This window comes from Sander lucioperca, chromosome 19, assembly GCF_008315115.2.
Source record: "Sander lucioperca isolate FBNREF2018 chromosome 19, SLUC_FBN_1.2, whole genome shotgun sequence".
Lineage (NCBI taxonomy): Eukaryota > Metazoa > Chordata > Actinopteri > Perciformes > Percidae > Sander > Sander lucioperca.
In genome coordinates, this window is record NC_050191.1 from 9,038,854 (window position 1) to 9,060,001 (window position 21,148).

At 38.2% G+C, this 21,148-nt stretch overlaps 1 protein-coding gene across 1 annotated transcript in view; it reads right to left on the bottom strand.

Annotated features, from left to right (window-relative positions):
* Positions 1 to 3,231: 3,231 nt before the first annotated feature.
* nudt14 (nudix (nucleoside diphosphate linked moiety X)-type motif 14) overlaps positions 3,232 to 21,148 on the bottom strand; it is a 28,424-nt gene continuing 10,507 nt past the window's right edge. The window contains exons 2-5 of the mRNA XM_031322397.2: positions 18,235 to 18,278; positions 13,277 to 13,341; positions 11,606 to 11,906; positions 3,232 to 9,538 (exon numbers count right to left, since the gene is read on the bottom strand). Of these exons, the coding sequence (XP_031178257.1) occupies positions 9,289 to 9,538; positions 11,606 to 11,906; positions 13,277 to 13,341; positions 18,235 to 18,278 (660 nt within the window). The 3' untranslated portion in view covers positions 3,232 to 9,288. The remainder of the gene's footprint in view (positions 9,539 to 11,605; positions 11,907 to 13,276; positions 13,342 to 18,234; positions 18,279 to 21,148) is intronic.

Consider the following 21,148-nt stretch of genomic DNA (forward strand, 5'->3'; position numbering starts at 1 on the left):
ATTTATATTTTGTATCAATAATCTGAATCTGCAAAGTAGCTAATGTCAGATAAATGTAAAGCAGCAGAAAATGGAAATACTCAAGTACAATACAAGTACCTTAAAATTGCATCTTAGTACAGCAAACGAGTAAATATACTCAGTAATTTATCACCAGTTTACCTTGTCAGCTGGCAATACTGCTAAGTGTATTAAAAGTAGAAAAAATAGAAAACTAAAGTACCTGATGTGACCTATGTATGTCTGCAGATGGGATACATAGTTAAGATACAGAGGTTGACAAAGGTTAAAAAGCACACCTTCCCATGTGTGGAAGATCTCATTTGCATACAGATGGAGAGTGTGTCAGAGTGTGCTGGAATCACTCTGGTATTGTGCACAGCAGTGTCTCCTCTCACTGCAGTGCTGGATCTTGTCTTTCATTCAAATGGCAGGTTTTAGCTCCCACCTGCGAATGCACTGCATTCAGACAGAGGGGTGGTAATCCATCTACTGTGGTAACACACACACACATACACACACATCCAGATGGTCTCTGGAGAAGAGAGACCCATGTGTCCAGTTTCAAAGCAACAGGGACACAATTTAAGCACGCATCCATCCATCCTTTTTAAAGATGGATGACGAGGGGAGGATGTATTTACAGAATTGTTTTGCCATACACACAGTCTCTGTATATTTTTTTTTAAATAGTGATAGTAGCAAAGGGCCACAGGTCAGATTCAAACCCAGGCTACTGCCAAGGACTCAGCCTACATGATGCGCACACTCTACCAGGTGAGCTAGAGGTCGCCAGCCCCACACACAGTCTCTGTAGGAATAAGCACGATTAGGGATTTGAACACAGAAAACTGAGCTGGAAATACTAGTTTGACATTTTGGTAAGTATGCTGATCTGTTTTCTTTTAAAGAGTAAGATGAGAAGGTCAATACTATTCTCAATGTTGTGTATTAAGTTATGGAGCGAGAGCAAGGTGGCGATTAGCCTAGCTTAGCATAAAAACCGGAAGCAGCTAGCATGTCTCTCTCCAAAGTTATCTTACTAATGATCATGTTGTATCGCAGTAACCTCCTGGAGTTTTGTCATCAAAGTAGCTAGGCAACCAGTGATGATGCTGTTCTTTTTTTTTTTTTTTTTTTACATATCTGTATATGTACAGATTAAATGAACATTATACAGCATGTTAACTAGAGAGCTTTAGAGTTCCTGGTAGGTGTATTTTTTATATGTTTTTGGACAGAGCCAGGCTAGCTGCTTCCACCTGCTTCCAGTCTTTATGCTAAGCTAGGCTAATTGCCTCTTGGTTCTCGCACTGTACTTAACAAACAAGAGTAGTATCAATCATTACATTACAACATTATCATTACATCCACTAGCGAACTACTCGAAAGTGAAAAAAAACATTACTCTAGAATCAGATCCCTCTACATGTCATGCTGTGAAGTGATTGTCAAACCCCAAACCTTGAACCTTGAAAAGACAGTTTACTAATGGAAACAGCTCCTAATATTGATGTAAATGTACAACTGAACATGTTTTAAGCTGATACCCTGCATTCAACTTCACAACAACTAGATTGCAGCAATAAATCACCAGCTGACTCATGTTTCAGAACCACCCAGCAAAGAAGCAGAGGGTTAAACGATTCTCTTCTTCTTTTTCTTAATGTCATCAAGGTCAAAAGCTATACATGAAAATGAAATAAAAACCTGTCAAGTATCTAATCGGGCTTGTCTATAGTGTGCTTCTTTGCAAGAGTGACATTACCGGAGAAGAGTGGTCTGATACTAAAGTGAGAGGGAGTATATAAGCGTGACCTTGTTGTCATTTTATTCCCAAGCAACATGCTTTTAAGATCGCAACAGATGTGTGGCGTTGGCATTTAAAAACAAAAGTAATATAAAGTGAAAGTGATATAGAAATAGTCATGCTTGGCAGACAAGTTTTAGCGATAAAGTTGAAGCAAATATTAGACTGTTGATTATTGATAATTAAAATAAAATGACAAAGACTTCTCGTCACAATGTGAGTTTGAAGAGTATTTTTTGTCTTTTTAACAATGACTCTAAGAGAAAGAAAATGTTGTTCAGGTATCCTTACACTCGTGCACATACACACCTCTGCTAGATAAAATCATCTCCACAGTACAGCAGCTTTTATTTTCTCTCTGGCTAAATGTGAGAACCCTGCTTTCATTTCCAAGAAACCATAAATCAACATGCCCATCAAGATGGTCTTTAGAATTTACATTTGCTCTGGGTTATCTCTAATCAGGATGTTTGTTCAAGAGAGATGATGGGTATCAACAGGCTGCTGACAGATTCATGTAAGCAGCAGGTAGAGTGCTGTGGATATTTAGTCAATCACAGAATACTTGGTGATCTCTGTTCTTTCAGTTTCCTATGGAAATGAAGTCAACTGTTTCACCACTTTGTGCAAATTTGTCAACTTATGAAGACATGAAGAACGGTAGAGATTGGAGAGCTTCTTGGAACTTATATTAGTGATAAAAAGGCAGTGCTCTTTGGAAAGGGGCGTGAACAAATCCAATAGACATCGAGGAAGAAGCCAAGGCACTTGTCTTTTACGAAAATTATATATAAAATGCCTTTAATGCATTTGGCACATTCTAAATAGAATAAGATAAAAACAACTTCAATGTGTTTCGGCGTCTAGCCTTCTTCAGGAAGTTACAGTAAGAATGTGCCAGATGCATTAAAGGCATTTTATATATATTTTTCGTAAAAGACGAGTGCCTTGGCTTCTTCGTTGATGTCTTATGAAGACATATTTTGTGTTATAACAACTGTGCTTTACTATATTATCATTCATTTTCTGTTCATACACGAGCCTCCACTTGTTGTTTACAGGAGTTATAGCTGTTGACACATTAATAAACTTATATCGGCTTACAGCTACATTATATTGTGTTATACAGCAACTATTAAAAGTTTATATACTGTTTATAAATGCTAAATAGGGGGAGTTAAAGTCAAGTGTGGCCAAATTTGAATATTCCTTCATTAATGAGGGGACATGTGCAAGACTCAAGAGCCAAATGTAATACTTTAAAACCCTTCTAATTTGACTTTCAATTACATTTTAGCGACCAAATAAGAGTGGCCTGTTTCTAACTCAACTCAATGATACTTCTGCAACTACTCACTTTTATACCACTAACCTTATTCTGTACAAGCTTGAAGTGATTAAATAATTACAGCACAAAAAAATTACGTTTTGGGCATCAAACCCATTTTATTTAAACTTAATGCAGTTTAATCCAACACAGTTAGTGCACATGCAAAGTATCATATTTAAATATATACTGTATGTATGTACCAAGTGTTCATGTTTTAAAAGTGTTTAATATTTCAACATTTAGGTAATAAATTAACAAAATTTAAACATTACAGAAAACACTGCCCACAATGAGTATACACTTTTAATAAAGCATAAATACATGATAAATTCGTAAAACTCCAATGTTCGTGTTTGTACTTTTTTTTTTCTGATTTTTTTTTTTTAAACACAAATTCAGTGAAAGACACCAGAAATAAAAAAAATTTAAAAAAAAATCACAATTGGACAAATTTCTTCAGGTCTTTACTATGAGAAAAATCATAATACTTCTTTCACTTAAAGGTATTATGTGTAGAATTTTCACTGAATATTACACTACCTAACAGAACAACATGTGCTACACTTTATAGTCACTATGAACAGCATGATAGCAGCAAATCTGATTATCTTCCCAGTGTTGCTTCTGAATATTCAGCTACCAGTCTGCCAATAAAGAAGCAAACGCGACCGACTTCATCCAAAATCAAAAGTACCTTCTCCAACAAACAAAGGAATATTGAGTAGATCACCAGAGGTCATGTTTAAACTGCCACATCTGTGGTCCAAGTTATAATTTAACAGTATTTAGAGAATACTACACATAGCACCTTTAAAAAACATGTTCATGATTAACTGTTGTTCAGCTCATGATCATTGAATATACAGTAAGAAATTGTCAAACAGTGCACAAACCATTAACAGAAAAAAAAATAAAAAACCATCACAGTTGAAGAAGCAACTACAGCACAGCCATGGGGGTACATCTACAAAAGTCTGGTACCAATGAATTAAGTATTCAGTCACAGAGAACAACTGAGTGCTGACATTTCTGACATGTTGCTGAGAATTTGATATGTCAGCGCCTTAGAACCAAGCAAACGGACACAACATATTTTCGCTATGTGCCTGAGTGATGGAGGTAGAAATGTCCAATGCTGGGCTAATGGTTAATATCCAGCATAGGAAAGAATGAATTATACAACCATTAATAACCTCATATATTAGTGTTTTATTCAATAGAAGTAGCATATGGCTTACCAGTGGCACAGTCTGCAACCTCACTCTGGACTGTCAAAAGTGCTTTTACTTTTGTCGTAGAGGGGAAGGCTAGGCTTGTCGCGCGGTGGGAGACTTAAAGGTTTAATTCAACATTTCGGGAAATACACTTATTCGCTTTCTTGCCGAGAGCTGGATAAGAAGACTGATCCCTCTTATGGCTATACAGTAAAGATGATGCTACAGCCAGAAACCGGTTAGCATAGCTTAGCACAAAGACTGGAAACAGCTAGCCAAAGCTAACAGCTAAAGCTCACTAATTAACACATTGTATCTTGTTTAATCCATACAAAAACCGAAGTGTAAAAGAGATGCTTCTCCGCTTCACGAGGGGTTATTTGTCAAACTTTTTCTTTGCCAGGACCAGTTGCCAGGCAACCAAAGCTGTTACTGGTCCCAGACAAGGAGTAGCCTGATATTGGTCCCCTATAAAAAAATGTAATTTAGAGGTGAGGGTAGGCAGATTCTGTAACCTTTTCTCAGAGCCAGGCTAGCTGTTTCCCCCTGTTTCAAGTCTGTATGCTAAGCTACATTACATACAAGTATAGCCAGCTACTGGCTGTAGCTTCATATTCACTGTACAGACATGAGAGTGCTATGAATATTCTCATATTGCTCTCAGAAAAAAAAACAAAAAACGAATAAGGTTGAACTTTTATCTTTAAGTCCTCCAAGAACACTGCCAATCACCAGTGTTACCGACCTTTACATGGCTTCCATTAGAATAAAGTCAACCCTATGAGAGTTCAGAGTTTGGCTTCAAACTAAAACTTCAGCATTGTACGCAGAAAAACATACATAGGTTGAAAACTAAATGAGATTATAAAAACATAGCCTGTCACATCTGAATAGCTTATAAAACTAATAAAAAATGGTTGAGTATAAAATAGACTGGAGGTCTGATAACAGATCAACTTGTGAGTTTTGACTCCACAGGCGGAATAAAAATAAAATACAGGCCTCAAGTAAATTAAACTTTCCATCATATCTTTCACTGCTTATATAGAGAAGCTGGCTGAACCAGCTGAACCTGAAGTGCTGCCACGCTGGTTGTGTCTTTAAGCAATTGAATTCTCTGCAACAATCGAGCTGAAATCACAACATCTTTAGACGTTAGAATTGATCCCTCCCACTTGCAGCTGCCATCTATTTTTGTGGATGCCACTTTTGTTTTGTCAGTGATTAAGGCTGCTGTATGTCCTCTGTGATGTTCACTAAATGCACTCGACTTTCAGTTAACAGCTGGAGGGAAAGTGTGGAGAAATATGTACCGGGGTTGGTTTGCTGACTGATGCTGCCCACAGTGACAAGCCAAAGGAAAAGGCAAAGAAAAGCCTTTGTGTTTTTGCTATAACTTTCCTCAAAAAGAAAAACTATTTCAGCCAAAAGAGAAGTCACATGGCAGTTCTCCACATTTGACAGGCACATGAAGTTACAGACTGGCCTTAAAAGTTGAAATGGCTTCGTCACATTTTACATCAAGCCAAATCAGAAGCAGTTGGCCTCATTTCAGCAAACAGATTTCTTTTTAAATACACAAAATTATTATTATTTTTTTTTTTAAATGATTATGGCTAACCTATTTTAAATGTGGGAGACTGCAGATACGTTTCTAATGAGTAATTTCAAGACAAAAAGTGACCATGTTCATTGTTTTCCATGATGAGTTCATCTCATACTAGATAGGATGGAAAACTGTGAGCACCATTGGGAATCTTTGAGTAAGGTTCTCCATTAAACTTCACTTAGACCTTATTCAACTTAAGACTAAAGAAAAGATCACATGGAAGAAGATGGAGGAAATAAGGAGGGTAGGGGACCTAATGAGGATAAGGTGTCAAAAATATAACTTAGTGAAAGCTAAAATAAAAAGATATTATGGTGGATTGTTATCATAATGTAAAAAGTAGTTAAGAGAATATTGTTTAAAAGCCTCTTTAGTGTTACAATGTGTGTCCTTTTATAATTTACTCTACATATAACTACACATAAGTCCAGTGGTCATTTCATGGGTTTCCAAAGGTGCTTCCAATTTTTTTTCTAAACTTGATAAAGTAGATACATCCTGTAGTTTGTATACGTTTGAAATTTTGCATCCAAATTTACGAATGACATTAACAACACAGAGAATCTGATTTAGTGTTGGACATCAGGTTTCGGTGCTAATTTGAAAGAATGTAAATCAATTACGCAAATGAGAGTCATCTTTCCTTTTGCAAAGAAAATAAAGAAAATAAAAAATGATTCAACTAGTTCCAGCAAACATATAGAATCCTACATCAAGGAATGATCTTCGACGGGCGGAATGGGCAAAGAAGCTCAATGATAGCAATGTAGGGGGAGATAAATATGGCTTACCGGTTCTGCGTATATTCCTACACAACCTGGGAGCGAAATAGTTGACTCGGTGTGTGAAACATATTTAGTTTGATATGATTCAAATTCTTCACTTTGTTTTGTGCAGATAAAAATGCATTAGGACATCAAGCAGCAGCAGATAACTGCGTTGATGCACCTGAAACTGATGCTCAGTCCTCTTCTAAGAGAACCATGGTGAGATCTAGTAGGGACAAGTACATACACCTAACATACCAATGGAAATGACCAAAAAAAACACAAGGTGTTATGGGTAAAAGAAGACAAATGTTCACATTTGATTGTCAGCTGTTCCTTCGGCTCAAAAATCCCTGAAGAACAAAATAAATGCTGAACTGGTGCTCATATTCATCGGTAGTATTTCTTCATTTTTTCACCAGAGTTGTTTTTATTGGGGACTAGGTTTTGTTTTTGTTCAATAAAACAGGTTTATGATTTCACCTCCAATATGTTCAAAGTGCTCTCACCTTTGAACTCTTACAAATAACTCTAACAGACAGCACTTTTTCATTTTATCTTTAAGTCAACAAAGTTATTTTTTTTTCTTAGATTTTTTTAAATAACCATTACATTTTTACTCACTATATTGTTTTCTCACATACTTCAAAACTTTGTAGGTGCAAGATGCAAGAAGAGTACTTTTCTTATTATCTAACTGTAATCATGTATAAATAATGAGATGTGTTTTAAGTGAGCAGTCATTTTCTAAAAACAGTATTGTCTTGCTTCAAAACTTGCATATTTTTAGGAAAACTACAAGATGGGGGGAATTTCTTCTTTTTTACATATTGATTAATAAATGAAGTACCAGCCCTTTTTGAATGAAGAAAAATACTAACATATAGTAAGAACGGTGTTGCCTTTAAACTGCAAGTGATTTTGAAATAGAATAATATAATAACATGCTGGTCATCATCACATCCAGAGATCCACCCTGAATATGACCAAAACTTTGACTATTTGGACCTGAGATTTTGGCAAACTGCTGTTGAGATTCACTTTGTGAGATTAGGTTTTGCGTGTTAATGACCATCCGAGATTTACGACACAGAACCCCCGAAATGAATTATGACCAAAGGCAATCTTTTAGATGGTTTAAATCCTTTTAAATATGCTCCTACGTCTGCATTAATGTGTTCAAAATGTAACCGTTTAAAATGAACTCTCTAGAAATGACTTTGATTGTAACGAAAATGATAAAACAAATGGAGGATTTAGCCTTTATACAGTGTCTTCTCTACTGTATTTCCAAAATAAAATACGAAATTAGCAAAAGAGAGTAAAAAGAATTCCTTCAAAACTCAAAAAACGAAATCAATACTGTTCACTGACATGTTGCAGGCCAAATATCGGTAACTCAATGCAGCATTGTGCTTGAGAACAATGACAAATTTATAACTGAGATTAGGCCCTTGGTGCAGGGATGGGTAGCTGAATGCTTTTTCGGTGATGTGTGAGACTACCTAACTCACATTTTCCACTTCACCTGTAGAAGAAAAAGCCTGCTAATATGTCCACTGGCTTGACTTTGTAAAGATTTCTACCATTGACACTGAGCGATTGTTTAGCACGGGGTACTATAAGTATTGCTTAAAGGCTGTGGATTAGAGAAATTAACTGAGGCGTGCTTGAACAAGTGGTGGTTAAAACACACCGAACACCTCAATCGTTGCAAGGCCCCACCATTGACTAGCATCATTTTTGCATTACTGGATCATGGATTAAAGGAATACTCCACCGTTTTGCTTTTTTACCTTATCTATATCTTTAATGGTTCAAGTAATGCCCAGTACAAAAAGGTAGCCATTGTTCATATGATGTGTATTGTCATTTTAGATGCAGACGTCCTCTGGCACACTTTGTTAGGCAACTGTTTGCATCAACTCCAATGCAAATATTAACATGCTAAAATGTTAGCAAACTGAGGCTAACCAGGGGCATTGGTCAACTCATGGCTGGTCAGCATCACAGAGTTTGCAATGAATGCTGGGTGTTGTAGGAATGCTTGAAACAAGTTGGAATTTGACTGAAAGCAGAATGGTAAATGGCTTTTTCTTAGCCAGTATCAGGTGTATTCAAAATACTATTTAGCTTTTTATAAATACAGGTAACATTCAAGAGCCTACACTGAAGGCAGTGGAGTATTCCTTTAATCAAGGGCAGGCAAATGAAATCAGTGATATGCAGCCATTTATAACAGATGGCACAGTAAATTAAATGATTAACAGACTTAAAAAAAAAAATCATCAAGAAGAGATAAATGTGCCAGTGACAACCAGTTATGGCAAATTTGTTTTTAGGACAAAATATTAAGACCACATGAAACTCAAAAAGGTAAACGGGACAAAACTTAAAGATACCTGTTGGCAACAAGACAAGGGGCCCACCTTTCATCATGTACCAATAAGCACAAAGGCAATACAGGATGAAGGGCCATGTGGGGAAGTGTGGATGTGCTGGGCCTGTGTTTGATCTAATTTGGAATAAACAGTATAAAGAGGGTTGGTTAATACTAGTTACACATTGGTGGAGATCTTGTACTTGGGAGACATGTTATTATGGAACCAGATGAAACTAAATATGACGCCCATGGTTTTGGGTATACGCTCGTCGTAGGCAAACGTCATGGCCTCGTGCAGCGGGACTTTGACCACCTCGATAAGCTCTCCCTCCTTTGGCTCACCTCCCCCTGCGCTCACACAGTTGTCGTCAGACACCTCGGCGTAAAACATGGTCTGCTTGGCGCCTGTTACACCTACGCCTGACCTGTAAAGGAAGGGAGGGGGGGGGGGGGATAAGGGAAATAATAAATTGGTATTTAGGTACAGTATGCTTGCAATTATTCCTCACGTTTTTACACAGGGCTGGATATTGTTTGAATACTTTAACACTGGGTCCAATATGATAACCGAATCTACCAATGCCAAAACAAAACCTTACTTTTCGGGATATCTTTTTTTTCTTTTTTTCAACAAATTCCATAAAGTAGGAGACTTGCAAGAGACTTTAATTATAAAAATTACATTACAACATTTGTGTGGCAGAATAATAATAGTCCCTATTTGCAAGAGACTTTAATTATAAAAATCACATTACAAAATTTGTGTGGCAGAATAATAATAGTCCCTATTATGGCTCAAGCTCCTAAAACAATGGACCCTACAGTTCCCATAATTCAACTTGATAGTGTCTTTCTTAAGACCTTACCTGCCTGGTTAACACTCACGTTTTTTTTTTTTTTAATTCCTATCCCCCAGTTTGTAATGTAGGCTTTCTGTTATTCATTTGTAATCTCAAACCACAAATGAAAGAATGTAAAACTCAATCTTTAAATGCTAAGCAACATACATAAACACCAGGATTTCCCAAGAACTTCTTTGCCATTTAAACTAAACTGACCTCAGGCTGCCTACTATTAGCACAGAACGTCACCACACCATGCGATTCAGTCAAAACTTCCCTCATAGGGGTCCTGAGGGTTAAGGCGATACCTATCTATTTAATGGAAGCAGCCCACACATAACAACCGTCATAGACAACACCAACAAAGTCGGAGGAGGTGTTCAAGTCAAATCAAAAGCACAGTTAAGAGCTGTCAGTCAAAGGTGTCCAGCTGCTGCTGTTTAATGTGGAACTGTTCATCTCCTGGAACTTGAAACTTCTGTGTCAAGATATAGTGAGCTAATAATATGTTGACAAAGATAAATGCTGCTTTCCAGCTCACTTACATAACCTCACCACTTGTAGTCCAATCTCTGATCATCATGAGACTTCCTCTAAAATTCACCAACTTAAGGTTACATTTTTGAAACTTAATATATTTCCACCACAAGTAATTTTTTCGAACTGGATTTATTTAATATGAATTACTTTTGGGTGCATCATATTATTGTGGACGTTCAGAAAGCTACTTTTAAAGCGATACTCCACCCAAAATTGAACTCATAAACTCCAGACTGCTTCTATCCTACTGGCTCACTGTTTAGCCCACTTCTGCACTTTGGTAAGCACAACACCAAACCCAGCTGAATTGCTTAAAAAATCCTGCCGATTGAGTGGGTAGTGATTCAGAGGAGGGAGGCGGTCTGAAACCAGCCTAAATCCTGAATATAGTGGTTGACAGTGGAGAAGTGGTTTAATAAGTTTCTGTAGACTGTAAAAAATAAAAATAAAAACCTTACCACCATGAAAACTGCTAACTTTAGGAACTCATCTGTGAAGAGCTTTTCTACTCTGCTGGGGTGAGTGTTTGGTGCATAAAAGGTTTGGAATAGACTATCACTCTTTTTTTTTTTTTTCTTCTTTTTTTTTTGGGCATTTCAGCCTTTAATGGAAAGGACGGCCAGATGTGAAAGGGAAGAGAGAGAGGGGAAGACATGCAGGAACTCGTCCAGGTCGGACTCGAACCCTGGACCTTCGTCGAGGCATACACCTCTATATACAGTATGTGCGCCTGCTCTACCAACTGAGCTAACCCGGCCACGACTATCACTCTTTTAAAAGGCATTTTGATTGCTACCTGGAACTGAATTGAAAAAAAATGAAAACAAATCTGCAAATGTGGGTTACTGCTGAGTGAACTCAAGGAGGTTCAGAAATTATAAATGAAAATGATATGAAATAGGACAACAGGATATTAATTGTTAAGGGACAAGAAATCCAGTGGGAGTGACTGAAGCAGATATTCAAAAGACAATGAAAATCCTTGTCCTAAAACTTATTTGTGTTGGGAATGTGCCAGTCATAAGTAAAAGGCCTCTGTCAAGTTCATTTACAAATGGTATTTCTTAACTTTAACTTCATCTAAGATATTTCCTACTGCAATCAGCTAACCTGTAAGAAGTAATCCTCTTCAGTTTAGAGGCAGGCACATCGTAGCCACACTCCTCCAGCACCTCCTGCCGGGCGATCTCCTCCAGAGATAGGTCGGGTTTGTCCACCAGGCCGGCACAGAGCTCATAGGTGACGCCCGCTGAGGCCGGGGGCCACTGAGAAGAGCTCTCACCCTCTGAGGCCGACTGGCCCTCCGGAGACTCGGGGGCTGTAGCGGCGGATTCGGAGGCCCCCTCCTCAGTTTTTTCAGCAGACTTAGGCGGCTGCGTCTTGGTCCTTTCCCACTCACACATGTATACAGCTGGTAGTGGAAAAGACAGAAAATATTGTTATCCCTGAAATTATTCTCATTACATTTTTGCACACATCTTTATTTGACATTTTTTTGATTATCTAATCAATTTTGCCACACCGTTCAAAAACATTTTACTGAAAAAATATTAAGGATGAATGAAAATTAAGGATGAGGATATATACATTTTACAGAAATTTATTTTTTTGGGAAATTTACATTGAATTACTACCAGCCCCTCAACTGGATTTGCAGTTTTTTGGGCTTTGGACTGTTGGTCAGATAAAAAAAGCTCTCTGAAAATGTTGAACCTTGGGCTGTAGAAAATTGTGATTGCCATTTTCCGCTATTTTCTTTTCTTACATTTTATGATTAATTAATTAAAGGGACCTATTATGCTCATTTATCCGGTTCATACTACTTACTACTTACATATTATATTTTGTGTTTCTACTAGAACATGTTTACCTTGACATATTAACAATTGTTGTAACATTTGCAGCCCCACAGGATGCATGCTAATTAATGAAAGCTTCTCTGTACAGGTCAAATGCTTTAACACTGTTGATTCAATTGGAAATATCAATTCAATAGATAAAGTTACTAGGACTGCACTCCAATTTAAGATTTTTTATTGCCACGTAACAGACGAGTCGGGTGGCGCCCTTCCTCAGTGCGTGCACAGGCAATTACAAACAATACTACACGCACAGGTGGGTTTAATTACACCACACCGGTGGGGTTAATCATCCACAACTAGCACAACAATCGCAACGGAGGGAGCCACAACCAATCCAGATAAGGGTTATAAACACAAACCAAAACATAAATAAGCAATAAAAAAAAAAATTCAATAAAATATTAAGATATAATCATCCAGATATCAAATCAGTACAACATCAGGGTTTCCAGCAGCGTTTTTTATAGTGGAGGCTAAACCTTTATTGTTCGATACCAATAAGCGGACCAACAGATCGTACACTCCCTGTTAAAAAACAAATGTCATTCTAGGTTGTAGACAAACTGATTTCTTTTAGATAAAGGATTTGTTTTAGAACAGCAATGAGAGAGGAGAGGAAAAAGAAATATCAATGCCCAGACTTCCTTGAATTTAGCACACTGCGGTGTGGAACAGTCCCTGGCGACTTCTAACAAAGGAGGTTAGGCTGCTTTGTAACAGGGCCTCTTGCGGTCTATTTATGAGTCTGCATTGTTACTAAGATCTAGCAGAATAAACAGGGAGTGTAATGTACTGCCTTTTTAGTGAAAGTGCCCACAGGATATCCAACAATCTAGATCTAGCTGGGGGACAAGAAGAAAATGAATTAACTAGATTACAGAGCACAGTAAGTCTCCTGCTTTGTGCGGTTAAAACGTACCTGGGCGGAACTGCTTGACAAGGACAAAACAGTGTGAGCTGGTGTTGAAGATCAGCACTGATACACTAAAGGAAAAGAGAAAAAAAAGGTCAAGTTTAAGTAAAATCATACAACTTTTTCTGATAGTAAATCCCTTTTCATACATGACACATCATGGTAATGTCGTCCAGCATATAGGAGAATTTGTGCCAAGTCGAGCAGCCAGTCATGGCTGGATCAGCTTTTTAAAAAAAGTGATCAAGGGGTCAGGGGTTACTGGGTTAAAACGAGTGTCCGATGAACATCCAGCATTTTGGGACGGCGGGTCCACAAGTACTCTAGGCATGTGAATCTGAATCTTTTTTAAGATCAACCTGACAAAGTAAGAAAACACTAAAAACAACAAGGACAAGCCCCTTTAACAAAAATGATAAGGAACTAAATTATTAAGATGAATGGACATGCTAACCATTAACTGAAACTCTAAATCAGAATACCATGTCCCGTCTTTTATCTTTCTATTGGACAATTCCTATTGGACAGTAACTAAAAGGGCAGATATCATCCAAAAACTGAGCCACTGGACATTGGCAGAAATTTACGTCACACGGACCCTTGTGGCAACGCATATGTGGACAGCATAATTTGGGCTCAAAATAGAGGCTTAAAAGTCTGACTAAACTACCTGAAATTAAAGCATGAACAAGGGGCTAAACTCTAACAAAAAAGGAACCGTCATTGAAAAAAAGAAAGGCCGTATAACACATGTCAAAACACCCATGCCTGTTGTTTTAATGCTAACCAATACTCCATCCACATTCCTGTATCAAGATACACCACTATCCTATTTCCCAGCGACGCTGCACAATATAACTGTGATTATATCACAGCGAAGGGGCGTTGTACGGCCTGACGCAAAGCGGAGGGCCGACAACTGCCTTAGCTTTACAACAACTATATGTATGGCACGTCCGTTATGCGCTATGTGCATCAAATGATGCGGTGTTGCCCTAAACACTTAAAACTCTTTGGAGTTTGTCAACTAAATTTTATGTAAAAGTTATGCATTACACTATGATGAAAATCTAAAACTTGTGATTGACTAAATGCTGAAACAAGATGAAACAAAAAATGATATTGAAACAAAAATCCCTGCAAAACTGAACACTAATTAATTACTTAATACATAATTCCAGATTTAAACAATGACTCAACAAGCAGGATGTGGAGATAAATAAGAAGGAAGGTCAGTGCGATATGCTTCACCACTGGCACCCAGTGAATCATATACACACAGGTGGTTCACTGCTGTGACTGTGTGAGTGCTGCCAGTGGAGACTTGAGTCCTGGGGTCAGAGTTGGGAAAGCGGATGTGTCTGAGGCGGCAGGAAGCCCTGCCCTGTCTTTCCCATGGTGAGAGGACATTATGGGACATTGCTACAACTTGTTTCTACATGTAGCTACAGTGCCTTGACTGATACTGATTTAATATCTGCTTACAATACAGATATTTAAAGTCCAATGTCAATTTTTTAACAATATGTAAGAATGTCAGCTGACGTGGGCATCAAGCATTTTAAGGATCTGGTGATCATTAACACACAGACTGGGACTAAAATCATGTTTTTGGGGATTGAAGCCTATGCAAACACAAGTGTACATTTGGGGAAAAAAAAGCCTAACAATACTAGATCAATAGCTATCAATAGCTTCTCGATAAACAGAAATTCTGTCTCGGGTGCTGATTAAAAAGCCTCTGGTCCATTTTAAGGGCCTCATATCTGGGCTCAGCCAGCTATAGAAACCTCTGTCACTTGTTCATCCATGTCCCTCCTCCATCACTTCTTCCCTATGTTGATCATGTGAAGAGAGTAGCCACCAAATTTCAAAATGGGATTCACTTCAAAAATTACAGTACTTCTTTCCCCAAAAACTCTTCAGCAGGTACACCAAACACCTGAACAATAAAAAAAAACAGTGCTAATATTTGTGAACAGCCTACAGCTGTAAAAGATAGTCATGCGGGTGTGATATCGCCACCGTAGAGTAGAAGTATGGATGATGGATGAGATAATGTGGTAGAATTGGGCTAAAAGTGGGACACACAGGCCTGAGGCATGGAAGCTGTCCCCTGAGGCACGCCTGGCTCTTGTTGTGCTGTTCCACACCATTACAGCTGTTCTACAGCTTCCCGCTGAAGAAAAATGCCCTAATGGTTAAACCAAGAAGCAGGCTAAACGGACGCTCAGGACTTTTCATGCACGGTTAAGCTTTCTCTGTGGGGCTTCTGGCTGGACAGCGGGAAAACTGGGTTATGCCAGACACAAGAGGAGCAGGACTAAGGTTGTGCTGCAAAGCTTATGGTATTAAGACACTATCATCAGGTCCTTGCTGTACAAGCAAATAAATGGGCGCTAAATAATCCATCTTCTCATACCAGCACTGAGGCAATGGCATTGGGCATGACCAACAACTATATTCTCTTTTCTTTTAGTTCTTTAAACTTTTGCTAATTGAGATATTTTTTATTCACCACATGAAAACATAGTTACACCTAAAGTGTTAATGTCTGTTTTTCAATTTTCTCTACTCATAACACCCCATAATTACATGCAAAACATATTTTTAGAAATCTCTTTTTAGAACACATGCCCATGGCCTCTTAAATGTCTTTCTGACTAAAAATACTGGCTGTCATTAAATGTTACTTCCAGTTATAAAAAGCACCAGTACACAAACACTCCCATAAACACATAGGTGTCAAAAAAAAAACTAAGCAATGGGAGTTTGCCCATCCAGCCTTCATGTGTTTTTGTAGATTTGGAGACATCTTGGAGGCTCTGCATTCGGGGCAGTTAGTGAAGGAAGTTCTTGGTGGATTGAGACTTAAATATTGTATCTCTGCTTTTTGCCAATAGTGCAGTTCGGCCTCATCAGGCTGTGACCTCCAGTGCACACTAGGGCGATTGAGGGTCAGGAACTCCCAGTTGGAGGCCAATGGACTGGGACATGTGATTAAAATAAATGGTGGATTTACCCATTTCCAGTCCCTTGGGTTAAATGTATCTCATGATGAGGATAAGATGTGGTGCAAGATCAATGAGCGGATTGGTGTTCCATTTGTGGTCGAGCCTGGGTTGTACTAGATTATCATGGTGACATTTTTTTTTGAAGGTGCAGCGATATCTATAATCGATAATCTACCCTCCAGGGCTTCACTTATGACCATGAGCTCTGTGTAGTTAATGAATCAATTAGATTGAGGATAAAAGTGTCCAAAATAAGAGAAGTTTCTTAACACTCTTCACCCTATCCTTAAAGGTGAGTCTTTAGCCCAGAAGGAGGATTGGAGTACAACCATTGCTCCTTCATGTTGGAAGGAGCACAATTCAGTTTGGGTATATGATTAGGATGCCTCTAGACACTTCCCTTTCAAAGTATTCTGGCCTGCGAAAACCTTGGAATCCAAAGGAGGAGCTGGAGGACATGGTTGGGGAGAGGGACACCTGGGCCACCTTGCTTACAATGTTGTTAGTGGTCCCACAACCAGATAAGTTGTGGAGAATGAATGGATGGTGTAAAAAATCTGAATGGCCACTGAGAGACCAATATCTTCAAGAACCACCAAAGCGTAGAGACCCACATTTAACTATCCCGTCACTTACAAATTACTAACTAATGAGTAATCACAAGTCATGGTGCAGATGAATGTTTGTGAAACTTACAGCCAAATTACTGTCATTTAACTACAAGGGGGAGTCTTTATTCTATAAGGAATCTATTTCAAAACCTACGAAGAAGCCACTCACAACAAACTAATCCCTGGAAGCATTTAAGGAACAAGCAAAGGACTATCTTTGTTTAGATATTTTACAGTATGTTACACACAAATCTGTCTTGCATGATTTTTTGCAAGTGCTCCTGAAATGTGACAAGAAGTGTCCTGCTTAGACGAAAATATTATGCGCACTTAAACAAAAATGCAAAACAATCCTGGCTCCTTTCAATACAGGCAAATGGGGGAACAACACTTTGGCAGAATTTCCACCTGGGGTAAAGCTGGATGTTCCCCTGGGCTATTTTCTTTAGGAAGTACAGGTTTGAGGTTTACTGCTTTTGTCTCAGTGGAACTATTTTTCACAGGGACCTCTCTTTGGGGTCAGGAGTGGAGGAAAGAGGGCTTAAATGACCTGAGACTTACCTCAGGGCATTATGGTACCCTGGGCAGAATGGGGAGTAGGAACTGGGGTTTTGACACAAATGTGTGATATTTCTCTTACAGTGCCCCCTGTGAAGCTCAAGACATTTATAGCCGTTGCCAAGTAGAATAACAGGGCGCCAGTTCCCGAAAAACAGGGTCTGTTTTGGTCTGACTGTCTGAAAGTATTTGGCATCTTTTAGAGAAGCTCAAGACTAAAAGGTATACAAGTACCATGGGTGAGAGGTGTTGATAATGGCTACAGGTAAAAGGACACACACAAAAAACAAGCAAAAACTCACACAACTTTTTTACTGTGCACAAAACACATGAGCATATAACTTTATCATTACATTTATATATGTCATGGTGCGTCAGAAAGTCAATAAAAAAAAAAAGAATTATGTTTTGTGTCTGTTTCCATCTGTTTGTTTGAAAAAAACACTTTTGAAACAAACAGTTTTGAAATTTGTACAAAAATATCCTACAAGTAAAAAGGCAAATAATAGAGTCTTGGCTATGCAAACCAAACTTTACTCTGTTTTAGACTACTTACTTCTAGATCAATATTTCTAACCCGCTCTGAGTAAGCTGGTTTTATTTTTGGGAAAAATGGTTTTGACAGCTCACCAGCAAGCTGTAACATCTTCTTTTGCGTGTGTGTGTGTGTGTGTGTGTGTGTGTGTGTGTGTGTGTGTGTGTGTGTGTGTGTGTGTGTGTACATATGAGTAGATAGGAGCACAGCTTCCATCCAACAGTAGAGAATAAAATGTGTTTTTACCTATCATGGGTTCGCATGAAGTCCCAGGATTTCTTTGTGCCATTCTGTGAGGGAATAAGAGAAAATAGACAGCGTAAGTTAATACAATTTAATACAAAAGCAACACTATTTTAACAGTCCTCAAACACTGTGGTGTTCCAAGTGTATATAAATGTGTGTACACAGTGTGTATTCAGTGTAACAAAACTTTAGACTCCTTTTGTTGTATGACTTGTATGGCAGGATGTCAAATCACCGCTGATTTATTTAATATGATTACTGTAGAGGCCACCACACAACTGATGCTTGCTTGGGCATGCTGAAGTAATATTACAAACCACATTCAACCCAAACATCTGCAGATGCAAATCAAAAAGCATTGTGCATGCACCATTCATGACGTCGTTGAACTTCATCAAGTAGTTCATCAAAAAGTTCTTATAATTACCTGAATAACATTTAAAACAGTAGCCAACACTTGGCATGAAAAATAGCTATGTTTGATGTGCTTCCAAATAAACACTTGATGTGGCTGCCCAATTAAATACACAACTTACAGCAAACACTGGCAATAATATGCTGTTTTAGTCAGAGTCAGAAATTAGAAGCATGGAGCAAAATGTCAGGAACATCCTGTGGATTAGAACCAAGAAGAAAATGACTTATTATGTATTTCTTGTCTTGTTAATGTCCTCATATTTGTTACTGACCCCCGTGGACTACAGTGGGTGTTTTTTATGAGAACCTACAGTGATCGTTTCTACATCCTCAGTCAGAAAAGGATCCGCAGTGAGTCCACACTGCTGGACTTGTAGTTTTAAACTTTAGTGACAGAAGTTGTTGTAGTGTTTATATGCCCTTTGGTTACATCACATCAACAGGATGTGCAGCTGAACACTCCTTCAGTAAATTTCCAGCAGCACAATTCCAATCAAACCGCCGAGGCAGGTTTGTGACTATGTGCACAAAACACTGGCATCCTGAGATCTTAAATATGTGGGCAGTGACACACACATTGACTGATTGTAGGCTCATCACTTTGCAGTAAGCTTAAAGGGACAATGAGGTAACCACCCTGATAGTTCATTCATTTTGAAGTTATTTTCATGATTGCCAGGTGAATAGATGAAAGGTGTTGTTGCAGTTCAGGGTGTAAAACTGTAATAAGGAAAAATATAATTATAAGGAATTCATCACTTAATTTCACTTTTAGTGTGAAGTCATCCACTGATGTATAAGTGCCTGCAGCTGTGGCTCAGTCTGAACAAAGGACTGGGAGGAAATATTGGCGGGTCAGTTTTGCAAAGGCAAAGTCATCATGGCAAGCAACAACATTAACCCATTCAATATAATTTGACTTTTAGTTTTTATCATTCACATCCAATCAGCAAAGATGTGTGAATAAAACCGAAACAAACGTATTCCTCACTCCACATTGCACCCTGTATAAATATGGTAAAGTTGGCCTACATTTTCTATGCCTGAGGAAATATGGCCTTGATTAAATTTTAGGTAACACCTCCTCTTCACCCACAAGCTCGTTCAGACGCAGGGATGACGGCTTTACTAGAACAGGCTTATTTCAGCTACAATAGATCAGGGTTGGAAATTAGCACCAGCCACCAGCCAAATGCTGTAAAATACTGTATGCAAGTGGCTGCTAGATTTGCTTCACTCACCAGCAAAAAAACAAACAATGGTTATCTATTGAGTAGCTGGTAGATTTTGGGACAAAAAGGTTCATTTTCAACTTTGCAATCGATGTGTCTTCTTGTGTGTGAATGTGGTGATGCAGTTTAGGTACCACCCAATAAATGGGAGGAGGTGAAATGGCAAGCTAATTGCACTGATAGAATCAGACATAATAAAACTACTGTTGCAGCAAGAGGGTCTGAGTTAGGATGTGCCACTGTGCCAAAGATGTACTCAGAGCTGCAATGTGCGACTTTAGGATTTCTGTCTAAAAGGGAATAAACTCCCACACAGCTTGCAACGGATTTCTAAATATTCTCAGATGAATTCTCATTTAAATATCATTAACACCTGTACAATATTTTGCCACTAAAATACAACAAAACAGCTCACTATAACTTCAAAACTTCCCGAAGTTGAATAAACTTCTCTCTAAAAAAGACATACAAAAGTGGGATTTCAAGCACAATTAGTGTTAGTTTTATATAGTGTTTATTTCAGGACTACTGCCTTGTGTTAACCTCAGACACATCTGACAAGACAGACCTATGACCAGCGCCTTCCATCAACAACAGGCTAACCTGCACTCCATACAGTTAATTAAGTGGCATTTCAAGTGGATATCAGAATTATTACCTCTATTTACAAAGTTAATAGCATAATAGTGAAGAACACACCACAATGCAGTTTTGCCTAATTTATCAACAACAACAAAAACATTTACTTTTATATATCATCCATAAAAAGTACTCATCCTTTCAGTCCTCAAATCATCTCAACAAATGGTCAAACGAGCAGTGCGTGACCTAACAGGTCACAGCCACAGGGCCTCAATGTGAAGCCAAGCTAGCATAATGCCGCTCATGCATCATTAACTATCATGTTGTGGTGTGAAATGAGAGCATGAAGCCAAAGTTTGTGTAGGTTTCGTTATGGTACTTCAATTGTATTACCTTTAACAGCTATTATGTCAGGTCAATGATAAAGGCTTACTGTATGCACATTTAAATACAGAGCTGAGAAGATACTCTCCAACATCAAACAACTAAATTTGGTCCAAAAACATTAATGTTTGTCACCATTTCTAGCGTACATTTTTATCAATGTATAGCAAACATGTACTGTGACAGATCTATATTGATATTGAATAAAACATATTAGTCCTAAACCTTTGCAAAAGTCTAACCTTTTGAATCTTTAAAAATGATTTAATGATTGACCACTGCTTACAGTTGGTATGCCA